The sequence below is a fragment of the Mycetomoellerius zeteki genome, unplaced genomic scaffold (genome assembly GCF_001594055.1).
Source record: "Mycetomoellerius zeteki isolate Tzet28-1 unplaced genomic scaffold, Tzet1.0 scaffold186, whole genome shotgun sequence".
NCBI classification, from domain to species: Eukaryota; Metazoa; Arthropoda; class Insecta; order Hymenoptera; family Formicidae; genus Mycetomoellerius; species Mycetomoellerius zeteki.
Window position 1 is genome coordinate 1 of NW_017256818.1, and position 17,928 is coordinate 17,928.

General features: G+C 36.6%; 1 protein-coding gene across 7 annotated transcripts in view; it reads right to left on the reverse strand.

The window, feature by feature from the left end:
• Positions 1-101: 101 nt before the first annotated feature.
• NFAT (nuclear factor of activated T cells 3) overlaps positions 102-17,928 on the reverse strand; it is a 42,102-nt gene continuing 24,275 nt past the window's right edge. For 4 of the 7 annotated variants that reach the window (XM_018446642.1, XM_018446643.1, XM_018446645.1 and 1 more), the window contains 9 exons: positions 10,534-10,838; positions 9,132-9,435; positions 7,159-7,671; positions 6,347-6,808; positions 4,894-5,472; positions 4,360-4,737; positions 3,786-4,153; positions 3,206-3,571; positions 102-2,970 (listed from right to left, as the gene is read on the reverse strand). In XM_018446642.1, coding sequence (XP_018302144.1) covers positions 2,368-2,970; positions 3,206-3,571; positions 3,786-4,153; positions 4,360-4,737; positions 4,894-5,472; positions 6,347-6,808; positions 7,159-7,671; positions 9,132-9,435; positions 10,534-10,838 — 3,878 coding nt within the window. In that variant the 3' untranslated portion in view covers positions 102-2,367. Of the gene's footprint in view, positions 2,971-3,205; positions 3,572-3,785; positions 4,154-4,359; positions 4,738-4,893; positions 5,473-6,346; positions 6,809-7,158; positions 7,672-9,131; positions 9,436-9,934; positions 10,124-10,533; positions 10,839-15,977; positions 16,156-17,928 lie in introns of those variants that run through there. The other 3 variants (XM_018446644.1, XM_018446640.1, XM_018446646.1) reach the window with 3 other exon arrangements.

The window sequence follows — 17,928 nt, forward strand, 5'->3', positions numbered from 1 at the left end:
TATATATATATTTATATATATATTTATATTTATATAATATGTATATATACTACTTCAACATGCAACATAATCTCTCACTCTCTCTCTTTCATTCCCCGTCAGTTTTCTATTCCTCTATGAAAATAATGATAACATTAACGCATTCACATAACTCTATTATCATTATCAATGTACTAGATAACAAAAAAGAGAAGAAAACAAAATAACTTCAATTATCAAACAATATACATATTCTAAATATATGAAATATATACTCTTGAGACATGTGGAGGCCACAGCGACGAGATGATCCATTCTTTCGCAATGAAATCAAGTCAATAATAATCACAACAGCGTAAGCGATAATGTAGTTCATATAATTACGCATTTGCGTTTCCGGCATTTTTTTAACTTTGCAAAACGCAAGAAATAAAGATTCCAAGATTCGAGAAACTGGAAACTTGGTCGGATTTATTCTTCTCCAACTATCCTTCAATTAATTTCTTACTTTCTTTTATCAATATTAAACTATTAATTAATTAACTCTAAAACCACGCTGTTGGATCCCCCAATCGTATGTGGGATTCAGTTTTGAAACGCGACGTTTAAGGATTAATTATCTGAACATTTACAACATATTTTTCTACGTTTGCATTATTCACTCGATGAAGTCCTGCAAATAAAAAGAATTCAAAATATAGACCAAAATAAAACACAAGATAATATGTAACATATCTAGTTGCGTATATCATTGAAGATAAATAAGGAATCACCAAGAAAGATTGACAATTCATAGAAAAAAAACATACAAAGAAAGAAAAGATGTGTGAAAGAGAAGAACATCTGAATTTGTCGCGCTTTCTCGTGCGCCCGTCTTATACTTAAATATTAATAGTTCTCGATCTAAGACGATCTACTGCTGTGGACTTACGGCGTTTCCTCACCGTGAATCACAGAACGATCAGGAAGTATCTCTGAAAACTTTGGGTCATTAAATGTCTCATAAACGTTTTATTGTAGTACCGGATAAAATTAATCATTAATTTTTTGAGAAGGATGATGAATTCTGAAAAGTATATGAAAACATTTTTACGTCTTCAAAAATACACGAAATTTCGTACAGTGCATATTGCAGTAACTATGTGCTACTAAACACTCGTTTAAAAACGCTGTTCAGCTGGACTCTGCCATATCAAAATGATTAAAATCAGAATGTCGGAAATTGAGATTTTTAAAATCCTAAAATTAAGATAACTCTGAAGAGGACTCAAGATAAATGTGCTGAGACCCAAAGTTCACTTACTGCACTTCTACTTTCCCTTTTATAAAAGACTTCGCATCACAAATGTGGCACAGAATTGTCAATATCGGAACAAGGTAACGACCTTGCAATCCGAGTTGAGATTAATCCTGCACAGTAACAAGTTAAGACAACACAAGGTTCAAAAAACATACGATGGGTATTCAAATTTAAATTGCGCGGCTAACTAAATAACGAGGCGTGAGCATCACATGATCCATCACATCTTCTGAAATGTATAAGTACTTTCTTGAAAAAATCAATAAACCTGTGCAAAGTTCAGCAGAAGCGGCAAATATGAGCGAAAAAGTTCATCCACATGTGTATTGTTATCGATGTTCTTGAGTAGCGCGGTTTGTTCTCGCGTTGTCGTTCTTCTTTAACTCTTTACTCCATTTATAAATGCTTATAACCAACATTTCTGCACCATACTGTGCTTTTGCCCTTGTATATATTTCATATGGATTTTATTCCTTCCTTGGTAAAGAAGAAAATTTAATTATTATGCGTTGTTCCACACTTGGATAAACTTCTTCGCCCACAGGCTGTTATTTATATTTATGTTCGTGTTATTTATATTTTTATTCTCAGAATCTTCATTTTCTTTCTCTTCAACACTCGAATATATATATTTATCTCGTTTTAAGTGTAAATTTTTTTAGGGATTTCAAGCAACTCTTAAAACGACCTATTCACTTCTATCAAACTTTGCATTAGCAGATCTATCAATTTTATCAAAAAAATACATATTCCAGGGCATTATGTAATGTGAATCGCATGCATTGTTATTTGAACGTGCAATTTAAATAATAATTAAAATTTGAACATCCGTCTTATGTTCATCTACAAGACGTTTTAATTATTTAAACGTTCTTGAATCCTTGTATCCTACATTTAGCTAGTAACGGCCTAGTCTAAGTTCCATATAACATTTGAAACACTTCAATATAAGGCAAGTGAAATTTAAAACCAGCCGTCTATGTTTAGCACCAAATGCAGGACACGGCAGGCAGATTCTTTAAACTTTCATTCGAAAATAAATTCGTTGAAGAAAATCATCCTCTTCTTTATTGCAAAACGCAATAGTACTACAAGAGGAATCCGCTTTGCGGAAGCTGCTCGAAACAGTTGGGATTGATGTAGCTCAGAAGATCATGTTCCGACATCGAGGTGAGTTCTTGAGGCAGCATCCCATCCTCCGTCTTCCTACTGGTTGAGGTACTAGCGGCAGAATTGGGAATCGGAGCGTTTACAGTCTGACGATTTGAAGTGACTGGGAGTGCGACTGGTGGTGATTTGCTGGCAACTTGTTCGATGATGTTGTTTTGCGCCGAGGGAGATTTCGGTAGGATTCCCTCCATCGCATTATTCATTAATTGCGCGCTTTGAGTCGCCACGCTGTTCAGAATTTTCTTTGTAGCGATGATTGCATGAGCGGTAGTTGTCGAGATCGGCCGATTGTTGATAATATCCTTTGTGGCGTTGGTGATGACACTGTTGATAGCTTGTTCCGCTGCGTTAGTCAAACGCTGTTGAGAGGGTTCCTGAGCAGCTCCACTAGCCAAAGCGGAACTAGCTTCGGCTACAAAGCCCGCAGGTTGGTTCAACATGGAACCGATGTCTTGTTGAACAGCCTGCTGCATGGCTTGGGCTGCTTGAGCTTGTTGGACAGCTTGTTGCACCGCTTGCACCTAAAAAATTTTTTATTTGACATTAATTGTCTAATTTGGAATCATAATTTTTAATAACTAATAAATAATGATAAAGAGAAAGAAAAACTATAACTTTTTTTAAATCTAGAATTATTAAAATTTTATGTTGTTTTTAAATTTTGAAAGAAAAAAAAATATATACATATATTTAAAAGTTTGCATTTATTTCTATATTTCTATTTATAATAAATGAAATGTATATAAAATTACCAACCTGCTGCACCACTTCTTGCGTTGCTTGTTGCACTGCTTGTTGCACTACTTCTTCAGTCGCCTGCTGCACCGCTTGTTGCACTACCTGAGCCGCTTGAACTTGCTGCACTGCTTGTACTTGTTGCACCGCTTGCTGCACTACTTGAGCATGCTGCACTACTTGCTGAACTACCTGTTGCTGAGCCTGATGCACTACTTGGACCGCCTGTTGCTGCGCTTGCGCAACAACTTGTTCAACTTGCTGCTGCGCTTGCGCAACTACTTGCTCCACTTGTTGTACCTGTTGCTGCATCACGGCTACCTCTTGTTGCGTGAGTACTTGAATCTGCTGTTGCATACGCTCTGCCGGTATCGCATTACCAGAAACCTGGAAAAAAAAACAGAAAGAATATATTATATTTATTTGCATTAAAAGGAATTTTATTCTAACTGGAAATTTTTTGTTCTAAATTTTTAATTTTGTTCTAAAAAATTCTAGATTTTTTTCTAAGCTTTAATTTTAAATTCCAAATTTTGTTTTTGCTACTAACTTTTTTGTTCAACCGCTTATATCTGTTTTGTTTTTGGATAAGATATGATACCGTAGAATTCGGTGTGGCAGTTGCTGCGGTGACTTGTGTTTCTGGCAATGGCGGTAATAGTGCAGCATTGATAGTAGTCAGGAGATTATCTCCTGTTTGTTCTACTGTCGTCGCAGGCGCTACCGATGTTGTGCCCGCAATTTCTGCCAATGGCTGTACCGTCTGTGACGGAATCAGCGCTTCCAGCAGCATTGTCTTCACCGGAATCGGTGGACTAGTTCTAGTCTGTTGGCCGCTACCCATTGTTTCGTGTTCTGCTGTCACATGGCTCAACATTGCAGTGGGATTGGAATTCACCGAGTGCAATGGAGAGACCATTTGTTCAGCTGCAGAGTTTACTAAAGCATCCAACTTTACTGAAGTTTGTCCTGAAAAGAATACCGTTACAATGTTTTATTTTTTTTATATATTATACAAAATAAACTTCTTGTATTCTTTAAATTATAATTTGCAAAATTTTCAGTAAAGAAATGAAAAACTTTAAACTCATTATGATAAAATAAAAAGAGATTATGCCTATATAAATAAAGCTTTTAATTATATTACGTATATCATTTTCTGTGCAATAATGTACCTGTATTGGCTAGAATTCCCGGAGGAGCCGCCGACTGTTGGCTGTTTCCCGAAATGATGGAAGCTCGCTGCTGTTGCATAGCGAACTCATTTTCTGGATTATCTGATTCCTCGGTGGTGCCAACTGAGGATTCCATGTGATTCAGGTACTTTTCCACCACATGACTGTTTGCTGCCGACAACGGCTGCGTCCCGGAAGCAGCGGTAAAACTCGATAATGTGCCGAATTCGGGATGATGGTGATGTTTCATCCGAAGATCGACTACACCGGCACCTTGAAGGGCGGCTCCATTGGAGCTATTGTCCGTTGATAAGACACCATTTGTGTCCTTAAGGCAATGAGGACTAAGAACTTGAACTTGATTTGATTCATGCATGCCTACAATCGACAATTAAGAAATGTCTATTTTAAGAATTAAAATTATTTAAAATTTAATTTAAAATTTGAAAATAAAAGTAATCAAGATTTTATTGATTTAGTTTATCGAGTGCTCGATTTAGTTTTATTTAGTCAAATCAAAGATTTATTACTCACCTCCAAACGAAGTTGGATGATGTGCAGCCACCATTGACAGAGGATGCTGAGTACGTATCAGATCCACTACTCCGAGAAGGCCACTTACAGTCTCTTGAACAGGACTGTTATTAGCCGTCGCAACGGCAACAGTCCGGATAATATCAGTTTGCGAGGTTGCAGCTTCTCTAGAGTTCTCGTTAACCAACTGTTGAAGAGGAGAGGTGACCGATGTCGGTCCATTTGTGGCCGTCGTCGGAGTCGGAATGCTTTGCATGCTATTTTCACTTAGCATACTATTTTGACTGTTTTCATCCAGCACTTCTGTTTTTAAGTTATCCGGCAGGATCAGCTGAAGATTGGACGAGGATCGTCGGTTCATTAGAGGGTTTGCTACGAGCACTGGGGGTGGCATCATGACATCAGAAGGTGAGTTTGAGGATTGTGAGGCCCATAACATCACGGGAGTCACTTGGGGTGTTCCTGCTGGTGGTGGGCTGGGGTCGCTCTTCAAAGTCTCTGAAGAGGTGTTTTGTTGCGGCTGAGCCGGTGCATTCGATAAGAAATTTGCAGCTCCCGCAGCTGTTTGCGTTAATAGATCTGATAAATATTAAATATATCATGTTCAATTATTTCTCAAAATATCAATCTATCTAGAAATTTGAAAAACCTAAAGTTAAAATAAAAATTTTAGAAACTTAAGAATACAGAAACGAAAGAATTCAAGATATGAAAAGATATAATATTTAAGGGGATCCTAAACCGATTACCGAACTTGATCGAGATCGATAGTGCAGACTTTTTTAATTCCAAATGCGATAATAGTGACATCTTTGATTCATTTCTTACATTATATTATATATCGTTCTATCTCACTTAAACGCATACATCTGTCCTTATCTAACATATGCCAGCACCATCTATCGCAAGATAGCCGCGTAACTATTACTACACGGAATTTCGATTCTGTTGACAATCCCAGTCTTCGCAAAGCATCCGTATTTTCTATTCGGTGGGATTACTTTCCTTCTAGACTTTCAATCTTAGTTCTATAAACTTGGTATCGTTCGTTACAATAATGTGACCTCAGACCTATGCTTATTTTCAAGATATAAACTATAAAACTCTTGTATGAAGCAAATATAGACCTGAGGTGTCAGCTGTATGAGCTAAAAGTAAGCGAATTTTTAAACTTTTCTTCGATTTTCTCCTAAAATCCGATACAGCTGAGGTCCTGTTTGTGCGTACTTTAATTCTGTAAACTTTAATTTTGTAAAAACAATTTTTTGCAATCCGTCAATTCAATTCGGAGATATTTCACCGAATGGAAATGATGGCAAAGTAGAACAATTTTAGCATCCCCTTAAACATGTATAGGAGTTTAAAATTAAAATACCCAAACATGCAGGATTCTAATGTAGATTTAAAATTAATCTACAAATACAGAAATCTAGGATCCAATAATCAAACTTACTGCTGGATGGGACACTTGTAGCTAACGATACCGCGGAGGAGGATGTGGCTAAGTGATTAGCGTCACCGTTTGTTAGCGGAGGTGAGATGGACTCGACTTTACCTATGGACGGCTGTGGGGGAGTAGAGGTAGCCGTGTAAAGAAAAGTATGCGGTTCACTGGTCTTTCCGGATGACACCGCAAACAATTTGACGCTGACCGTTTCTGTAGGCGCTAGATCCTGCCTACGATAAGGTGGTATCACGCATACTAAGTGTACTGGGTGCAAGTGCTCCTTGTCCGGCAACACAGTGCACTCCCAATGCGGTTCCAAGCTACTCGATAGATCATCACTGTCCAACTGAAAGACTATTCGAGTATCCTTCAGGAAGTTTTTACCGAGTATGATGAGTTCTAATCCGCCCGTGCACGGACAGGACGTCAGAGACTTTTTGCAGATCTCCGGAATACCAGGTGGTTGGGCTGTGAACATACAAGACTTTATAAGAAAACTGAACAAAGCATCAATGTTCTTTATTGAGTCCGAATCTTCATTTCCAACTTTTTAATTAAAAAATTCAGCGATTCCGAAAATTTTTAGAAAACAAGATCTTTCATAAGTTACTTTGTTAGAAAGCTCTTGAAAAGATTAAACGGCATAATTAAACGACACAAGTTTACGATAAAAATATGCGGCTCAGTTTTTATTATAGCCGTAGTTTACAGTCAGGTATAATTATGTAATATATACGCGGATCGCAAAGTGTTAATCAATTCCCTTATCTGTTTTTCTAAGTATCTGAATAAAATATAGATTGTATCAGTCAACTCACTGCAGACTATCGGCTGGGAACAGATTTGCAGGGTCTCTGTAGTCCCGTCGGCGTGCTTGATAGTCGTGCGGAAGATCATGCGGCACCGTGTGGATTTTTTCTTGCTTCTTCCTTGTAACAGCCCGGCTTCTTGAGGAAACCTGTGCTCGACGTCAACATTACGCTCTTTAAGAATGCCAACGCAGTCGCAGGTAACATCTTTTGCCGGATCCATATCAATCTCTATTACAATAGTGCCATCGATCTTCCGTTCGATACAGGGTGTGGAGTTCTTGCCGCTTACTCGACAGGCCTGGTAGAACATGTGGGGTGCCACTCGGCCAAGATCAGTGCCGATGAACACTTGTAAAGTCGTCGGTTTGTCGTAACCGATCAGTCGAACCATGGGAAAGCCATTTCCGCTACGGTCTTTCACCGCACCTCGCGAACCTTCCGTCTGATAGCGAGCTCGATGCTGTTGCTCGGGTTGACAGACGATCTGCAGTTGAGTTTTGCCGTCGGCAGAAACGTTGGCTGAAGATCAAAAAATACCGTAAACAATATTAGATCGGGATACTGCGTGGGTTTACCTGGGGAGTAAGACAGGTCAGGAAATAATTTACGAAACATGCAGGTGTGAGCAAATGCAGATTGTCAGGATCTTTGGATAGCGAAATGTTTACTGTTGATCTGTTGAAAGAATGCCAATGGAAGATAGATATATTATAGTGTTGGAAATGATCCAAGAATAAACTAGACGCATAATAAATTAACAGATTCTTGACTATTTCAGATTTGGAAGAGATCCAGAAGATACGTAAAGACTTCATCTATAAAAAAATAAATTATTTTAAATTTAAAATATTCAAACTTTAAAAAAAATTGACACGAATTTAAAAGAAATCTTCTATGAAAACTTTGAAAGTATTTAAAGTAAATACTTTCAATAATTCTTATTTCTTAATTTGGAATACAGAAATCACAGAAGTTCGAAATTAAAAAATTTTAGTTTAACAAATTTTAACTTTGTAAAATAAATCCATTTACAATGTTTGTATCATCAATAACAAATCCATCATTAATCAGTTTGACTTTTTAAATTAAGACGCAAGAGACATTTTTATTATCATTTTTACGCCATTGTTTATGATCAAACATTACTCCAACATTCGTAGATTTGTAACTACTACATGAAATATACTTGTTTGACCTATATTTGGTATCAAAAAGAGAAATATCGAATTTCACGTATGTTGTCTTTTTTTCTTATCGCTCCAAGAAAAAGAGAAAAAGAAAGCGTTGGCTCTCGAACCGAAGAAGATAACTTATCGGAGGTGAAAGCGATAAAATAAGCAATTTTACCGGAAATAAATCCATCACTGAGTTTGCTCTTGTTGTAAAACATTGAAGGTGTCAATGCGACTTCTGCGATCAAAGTAATGAATTGTTTACCCCTTTCCTCTGACAAGACAAACGTAAGCTTTTAAGAGAAGCGACTGAGTTTATGAGATGCAATAAAATCCACGAGACTTTTGTTGAAGTTGATACTGAACATAAACCGCATTTTTTGTACAATTGCATCAACCAGCAACACACACAATACACTTGAAAATATTAAATTGTATCCAACAAATATCTCATTTAAAAAGAGAAATAAAAATTGGAATTATTCTTGATAAAAGACAAAATGTCTAAGAATCCGTTTTCATCCAGACAACACACACGTCTGAAGAATGTTATAAAGACTTCATGAAGTCTTTTACAATGCGAGTTGTCTGGAAGAAGTTTAAGAATCCCAAGATACAAACCCAAGTAATCTAAAGACCAAAGGTTTATAGGGTCAAGAGTTCACGACTTGAAAAAATTAAAACAATCGCTAGAAATGATTCAGTATTCACAATCTGTTTTAGAAACTTGGAGTTGAACTTGTTTTTATCACAATATATAATACATTCATGCTTAATACTTATTCTACATTTATCTAAAATACGTACATAGTTGTGAAATAAGAGTAACAGGTCCCTGATGAGTGATCGGTGCTTTTTTGGACAACACACCCATGGCAGGTCGAGGTCTGGTTACTCCCACAACTCTACCTATGGAATTAGCATTTCCGGATCTATTGCCGGGTATTCCTCCCAAGCCGATTCCATTGACGGTGGTTCTTACTGTCGGTGATTTATTGTCGGGGCTGGTTCCGGGGGCTACTTCCGGAAACGCAAAGTTTGCGTCCTCGGACTCTAATTTAATATCCATTTTCCTTCTCTTCGAATCCTCCTCGCCAACGTTGTTCCAGAGCTGATAAAACAATCACAGAATTAATCATTCTATGTATATACTGGATATTTTATGATAAATATTCACTAAGAAAAATTTCGAATTAATTGAACAATTAAACAATCAGCAGATGAAAGATAGTGCTAAAACCTGAAATATTGTATCACACAAAATTTGGCAGTGGTTAATATACTAGAAATAACTCCATTATTTATTTATTCTTTTTTAGTAAATTTTTAATTAATAAAATATCAAGGCTATTAAATTGAATTAAAATCGAATTAAATTATTTTTCTTATTAATTTCATCTATTTCGAATTAAATTATTTTTTTATACATATTAAGTTAAATTGAATCATTATAAAGAATTCTCAACATGAAATATTAAAATGTAGCATCACATTTTTCGCTCAATATTATGGGAAAGAGCTGAACGATCAGTATAACAGGAACACCCTGTATGTGCGTGAGCGTCTGTGTGCTTAATTTAACGAATCAGAACTCGGCTGGGTTCAACTACCGTTCGAGCGGTCGGCGATCTCCGATGACGATATTGATGACGATCACGCGTACCCTCGTGAACACATTAAATAACTTCATCTGGCTTCTAACGACAGGGTGACTCAGTGCCGTAATCGTAGCAAGAGTGAGGAAAGCGCACGGACCACAAGAGGGGCCCGTCAACTCTTCCTCCTTCTTCTTCTTCACTTTTCCATCTTTCAGCAAAGAGAAAAAGAAAACAAAACGAGAAATATATCGGAAGCGAAAAACATTAGATTCGATTAGTAGCTTGCGGAATCTTGAAAATTTTATCAATCTTTTCAAACGGATAAGTTACTCAAGTTGCTCTTTCAGGTAGCTTCAGATTTCCTTTATTCTTAAGAATTCCTATAAATACGAAATTCGAAAACAAGTTTACGGGCCCCTGAAATCTTCTAAGAACTTCTACATAAGATAATAGAATTTTATAGTATAGATGTTAGAACTTTCACAATAGATATATATACTGAACTGTTACAATAAATACTTAGATAATTACTATATACATATTCTAAACAAACAAGATTAATTAAGATCATTTGGTTTGCAGAATTTTAATTATCATTAAGAGGTACTAACAGTGATGTTGTTGAAGTGCTGTTGACGTTCCTCAGAGCCAAGACCGGAGTCGTTCGAATTGTCGTCTTGCGTCGTACCGGTCCTAGGTCCGTGTTCATCAGAACTCCTCGTAGTTATACCACCGAAGGTTGAAAATCTGGATTGTTTTGGTTGTTGCTGCTGCTGCTGCTGTTGTTGTGGGGTTTGCTGCTGCTGTTGCTGCTGATTAGGAACCGTCCTCCTGGTCGCTGAATGGGCACGATTACCTACGGTGCTTCTCGAGACGGATGTTGTCACCGTTGACGACGCACCGCCTGCATTGCTACCTGCAAATTAGATCTCGTTATTCCAGTATCGCCTTTCACCAGTTTTGCAGTGAGATGAAGACAATTTTAACATTTTAAACAGGTGAACAGACAAACACATAAATGAAAGGGACACACAGATGGGTGTAAAGAGATAGATCTTGTAAAATATAAAATCATCATAAATGCTATTATTCTGATTGTCATAAATCTTCAGAGAGAATCCTTAAAATTGTCAAAACCTCAGATCCATAAAACCACAACTCCTCAAATCCTTATAACCTCAATCATAAATCTTTAAGTCCTCAAAAAAGTCAAACTACATAAATGTGCTCAGAGCCATAAAAACCACAAATCCTCAGAAATCTTTCAAATCTCATCAATTATCAAGTTTCATCATAGAGAAGAATTAATTTTTAGATCTTCATTTCTAAAATCATATTTGCTTGAATTTCAGCGAAGATTTTAGCGAATTCCCCATTAATTCCCTCTTTGAAAGTGGCTCAACTAAAACACCGAAATTGCAGAAAGTATACTACCGATCAGTAGAATCATTGCGGTCCTCAAACTATCGGTCCGCTCGCCGATGAAGTTAAAAACCATCCCTCGCCAAATTTACGAGAAACACCGCTCGACGCAACATTAACAAACCGAGTCTCGATTTACGCGTCAGGCGCGAAAAGTCGGCGTCGTATGCATCGTCGAGGAACGAGGGAGAGAGATAAATCCGGGGGGAGGGGGGAAAAAAGGATATGAAACATACCGAGAGAACCGGGGCGAAAGAGGGACAAAAAGGAGAAATGAGACGAGCGCAGGAGAGAACGCGGGGGGAGAGAAGCAGAGCAATGTCGGACGGTCTATCTATAGACCACCTATAGACTACTAGGACGAGATAATTGCGTGGGGGTGAAGTTGCAATCGCGGACGCAACTGGTGGCGACGGGGTTCGATTCTTCTCCCTCCCCCACCTCCCCGACCCCGTCTCCCACCGCCGGTTGCAGGGGGTGGGCACGTAATCGACGCGTGCACGTACGTGCATAAGAGATGCATCTGTGTGTACGTCGAGGAAAATCACGGAACGATGTCAACGACCTGGCTGTCGGTTTCCAATCTCGCTTCTCTCGCTTTCTCCCTTTCCCCTCGTTCCTTTTCTGATGGCCGATGCCGCCGCTGTTGCCGATCATTATGTCACGTTGCAACAATTATACCCTTCCCTCCATACGCCGTTAGATTATTCAAGATCTAGATCAACCCTGTGTGATCTTCCACTTTATTCCGGTGTTATTACTCGTCGTTTTTATTCGCGTCGCTGCATCAAAATTTATGATTCGTGTATAACACCTACACAACACACTTTACTTGAGGAACGTCCTGGGGTGGCTGGGATTAACATTTTTAAAACGACATTTACATGAGATTTTAACACGCGTTCTACAATAAGCCATTAATCATAAATCAGAAGTTAGAAGCTGGAAATTGACCTGTCACGGTCGTCAATTTCCAGCTTCTAACTTCTGATTTATGACTATATGTAGAATACTATATGTAGCTTATTGTAGAACAGCCATAAGGTGTAAATCTTAAAGAGTCCTAAGTCATAAGAAATTGACCAATCAAAATCGAATATGAAGAAAATAATTGACTGGTCAATTTCTTACGGCTCAAACTTAAAGCTTAAGCTTTACGCCTTGAAATCTCATTGTCAGTGTTTTCCATTATCTAGATAATTATATAGATGAAGAAATGGCTTTATCTTATCTTTATCTAGATTATTAAGAATATAGATTATCTTTATCTTATCTTAGATAAAATCCTTTTCAAATTGACTAAGATTGTAGAAGAATATTGTAAAAAAATTTCTATATAACTTCTATTAGTAGTGATGATGAGAATTTTTTTATGGTATACATAAAACTGGAATTAGTATGACAGTCTGCAGTCATAATTCAAAGCGACATCGAAGTACTTTCATATTTAGAAGATAAATCTAAGGAATTAGATATTCTTAATTTGTATCCACACGTCAAACAAATTTTTTTTAAATATGACACATCATTGTCATTATCAGCGCCAGTAGAGCGCTTTTTTATTTGTGGACAACAAATATTAATTCCATGTAGAAACTGTTTGTTAGACGAAATGTACAAAAAATTTTTATTCGTAAAAAAATAAAGATTAATGAAAATATAAATACATTTTTTATATCCTAATGCCCAATTTCTTTACTTCCAGATAAGTTGCGGATACCCTTATCCAAGAGATATCTCTATTGTATACTGAGAAATATCTCTTGGATAAAGTTATCTAGAGGTGAAGAAATTGGGCATAAATCGTTTTACTGCCTAATAGTTAGTTAAAAACAAAGTTATCTTAAAAATTATCTCTAGATAAAAATTTTTTTAATTTCATCTTTTATCTAGATTAATATAAAGTTAATCATCTTCATCTTATCTAAGATACGTTTTTGTGTGATTTATCTTATCTATATCTAGAAAATTTTTAATTATTGTATCTAAGCGCATTGTACAAGCCGCTTAATCTACCAAAGGAACGTTAAGGAACTTTTTGTTGGAGCAGCCTGTTGCTAGAAACAACCTCCACTGAGTGAACTCAATTCGGAGGAACATTTTAGTCTTGTTCCAGTTATAAAGTTATTGAGACAACAATTTGTTTCCGCAACTTACTGTATCCACCAGATCGACAAAGGCTACGTTCTGCAAAACACATAATGCGCATGATGCATCATTGAAGCAACATAAGAAACAGAATGTGGCCAATTGTTGCCTATACTTGTTGCTCCTATACAGAAACAGGCAACGTGTGTTTCTATTTCTGGCGGCAATAAGGAACATACTGGAATATCGGAAGACATACTGGAACTTTTACGGAAACTGGCAAAAGAAATACAAGTGTTGCCCTACGTTCCTTCGATGGATATGCATTTTTAGGAAATAGCACCTAGTGTAAAATTATCTTTAATGATACACAAATTAGTGAAAAAAATGCATGTAATTTTACATGGAAATTACACGTATATGACTGGAAAATTATCTAAATTACATAAATATGCTTAGAAACTTACTAGAAATTGTAAATTTCCAATCATATTTAGGAAATTTTCCAGTCATAAACATTTCCATGTAAAATTACATGCATTTTTTCAGTGTACAAGAAAAGTACTGAATATTCCAGGTTCAATTTTTTATCTTGCTGATTTGGTCCAGCTAGCTCAATAGAGGTAGACGTAGTCTTCTGGATGTCTTTTGAAGGTCTGTGCTGTACGAGCAGAAAGCTCTTTTTTTCTTCGTCTCATGAAGTATTCGAAGCGGACAAAGTTTATTATCTATGAAGTTCTAATACTTGAAACTGCATAGAATTCTTTCAAGTTCTATCTAAGATAAATAAATACTGGTTTTAATTCAATTCTATACGTTCTTATCTATTTAACTGTCGGAAAACCGACTTTGGAAACACCGTCTGTTATGTGATCAACAGGTTCGCGACTTGTAAGATCCATTCCAAAACCGCCGATTAGTTTCAATTTCAGTGTTCATTTAAATCAGCGTTCGCATGAATCTTTCAATTTTACCGAGAATGTAAACACATTACGCACACTGAAAAAAATTTCTGGTTGAAAATGGACGAATCAGAATTTTCTGATTAAATTTATTAGAATTCTGGTTGATACAATATTTCTGGTAAAATCTACTAGAATTCTCATTTTTACCAGAATAATTATATCAATCAGAATTCTAATTATCTCAACTAAAATTCTAATAGATTCAACCAGAAAATTCTGATTCGTCCATTTTCCACCAGAATTACTATTTAATCCAACCAGACCATTTTTCTCAGTGCATGCGAGCAATATCACAAAAAAGTCTAAAAAAATTTTCTGTAACGAATGTCAAGTTTTATTCCAGATAGACGTTACAAATTCCGAGCACAGTTCGTTCCTCGCTCGCCTGCATTTTCCTGCTTCGAGAGCAGCGTGTAGCCACTCCTTGTCCCTCCTTCGGATGTCTCGCAAATAACCGATAGCTGCATAATCAAGCGGCAATGTCATAAAGATAATAATCGCGAAGGTCTCGCGGGTGGCGACGCTCCGATGGCTTTAATTACCCTGGCAATCTCGCCAGCCGACAGATAAACGCAGCGGAACGTCTCGGTACACCTGCGAGCAGAGGTGAATGTATCTCTTTGTCGCGCCGTGGGACGCGAGCGCGAGCGCATGGAAGGGTACCGTCGAGACGAATTAGGGCTCCCGCCCGGTATATTTGCGTCTCTCTAGCCGCGTCCTCGAGCCCGACGGAGGCAGAAAGGAATAGAGGAAGAGAGAAAGAGAGCGTACCCTCGATAACAGGATCGATAAACATCGTTACTATTACACGGCAAACAGAGCGCGAGCGCGCTAACTACGGTGCCTCTCCTCTCGAGTCTCAAGGATATCGTTACGAGGACGAACGGATCGATGCCCGATGGATCGTCGTGGAAGTATCCAGGACGGCCACCGTCCTGGAGGCGCGAAACGAGCCGATTGCTCCGATTTCCTAGTATTCATTTTGCATGAATCCGTGATCGAATAACTCGCGGAGAACGCAACGTGTAGAGGATACCGTAAAAAAAAAATGAACATTGCAGTTCTGTAATAGTCTGTTATTTCATAGATAACGGATAATAGAATTTTATAAATAATATGGATGATTAATAGAACTATAATAGAACTTTCGAAACTATGATAAGTAGTGGAGGGGATTGAGCCATAGATATCACATTTCTAAAATTAGACATTCCGTATAGACGTTTAAAAAGTGTATTAAGTCATAAATACAATTGATACTGAAATTTGATGAAGATGATTAAATGGGAGTTTTTAATTCAAATAAAATCGTTGGTTTTAATGGTAAATCATTATTAGAGTTCGATATTATAAACATAGAAATGTCTGAATATCTACAAATAAGCGAATAAAGCCGATGGTCAAAGCGGATTTTGATGCCTGATAATATTATTTTCACGTAAATTTGACAATTTCCAGTTCATGCTATCTAGGTATTTAATTTTTCTTTCAGAAAGTATAGAATCACCGAGCCATATATACTCGATGAAAAAATATCGCTGCAATATCCACTTAAATTCACAATTATTATAATCTATAACTTGTGTAACTTCTTCTGCCGAACGGTACTTCAGCGAGACATTTTTCCCTTTTCCCTCCGTCCCTTTCTCTCGCGCGCAAATACTTTGGGACCTCCTTGGATCCCGACGAACAATTCGTTGTGACAATGCAAACTCGCATAGCGGTTTGTGTACACTTAATGGCATCTCTGATAGCCTACTTAAGCAGTCGAGATAAGGAGCTGAAGAGTCTCCAGGAGCTCGGCACTGCTTGGCACCAGTAAAGAAATAATGCAAAGTGATAGAAACGCGGTGCATTTATTACCGCCCATACAGTTTCGAAAGTAACAGAGTTTAAGAACGCGCGTTTAATGTCTTGCGGCGACATTAACGCTTCCAGATCGATTGAATTAGATTAAGGGAGCTCAAAATGTAAATGAGAATAAAACAGAGGGAGAGTCAAATAAAATTCACGAAACTGGATGATTTTGGGCGTCAGTGAAAAAATGTAATAGCGCGTCTGTAGCGAAGAGGGAAAAACTAAAAAAACGAAATATCAATGTTATTGATTACTGATTAGAAGCACGAGGATGACTTGGCGATAAGAACTTATATCTATTTGAAAGAGTCTCGATAAAGAGATAATGATTTCAATGATTGGGAGGCACGCTTGTGACGAAAAAGGGCCCAGATTAGACCTTGGGACGATAACAGGAATTTATGGCTTATTGATGAGAATTTCGATTTCCCCACATTGACATTCCCATCATTAATATTCACGACACTGCGTGAATTTCTGAGATTCCAATAATGACAGTGTCGTCAATTTTATCTGATTTTATCGCGATGTCAGTGACATACATAAACTGTTATATTACGACCTTGAGGATCAGAAATCCATAGAAGAAGAAAACATGCACGAATCTGTAAACATGTTCTAAACACGTATCTTCTCTTTACTAGGAACGAAGATTTTACAAATAAAATAATAACAAGTTAAAACATCATGTTATTTAAATTAGAAAAATCAATTATCAGTCTCTACAGTTATCAGTTTTTTTTTAAATGCCACTTATCTTTGGAGAGACTTTATAATTAAATACAAAGCGACAGAAATAAAAAAGTAAACTTTGTACAAGAGTTTATTAAAATAGCTTTAAAAACATCATTAAAATGATTACTTAATATTCAGCGAGAAATAAATGTCAATATCAAATCGTATTTTTGTCTCGAGAAGAGTATAACTTTACCTTAATCGACTAAGAAGATGATTATATTAATCAACTGTATCAATGTAAATATTAATTTATCGCGGTCTGTATTGGCTATGTTGGAAAGAAAGCAACTCCAGTAAAATAAAATCATGATGTTAATATATAAAATGCTCCATTAAAAATTTTAGGTAAACTGCTTTACTCTGTCCTGCTGAGTTATCTTAAAATAAATGGAAACAGTAACATAAATAATTTCTTAAAATTTGTAAATAAAATCTCATCCAAACAGACATGTCTTTAAAGACTCTTATTTCTGTATATTTAAAACACATCTTTTTCAAAAATAACATAACTATATTTTATACATCTCGAAATAATTCAATCTAATTTCTCTGATGAAAAAATTTCGCTGAAATTATTCTACATTTTGGAATATTTCAGCGAAATTACTGAAAATTTGCTGAAATTTCACTGAACTGAAATTTTTCTAAAATGCTGAAATTTTGATGAAAAGTGTTCCAAAACGTGAAACAATTTCAGCGAAATTTTTCGACCAAGGCTATTTTCTTATAATTAATACATCTCTGAAATATTTAATTTTAATAGCTACAATAATTGTAGCTATTAAATTGCAACGCGATAAATTTTTGCTCGTAAAACTCTGTAATTCACTGAGAGAAGTTACACGTTGACAATTAACATAATCTCGTAAATACTCGACTCAAAATAAGGATCCCAAAGTGTTATTGTCGATCGCTAACTACAGTTGTCTCGAAAAA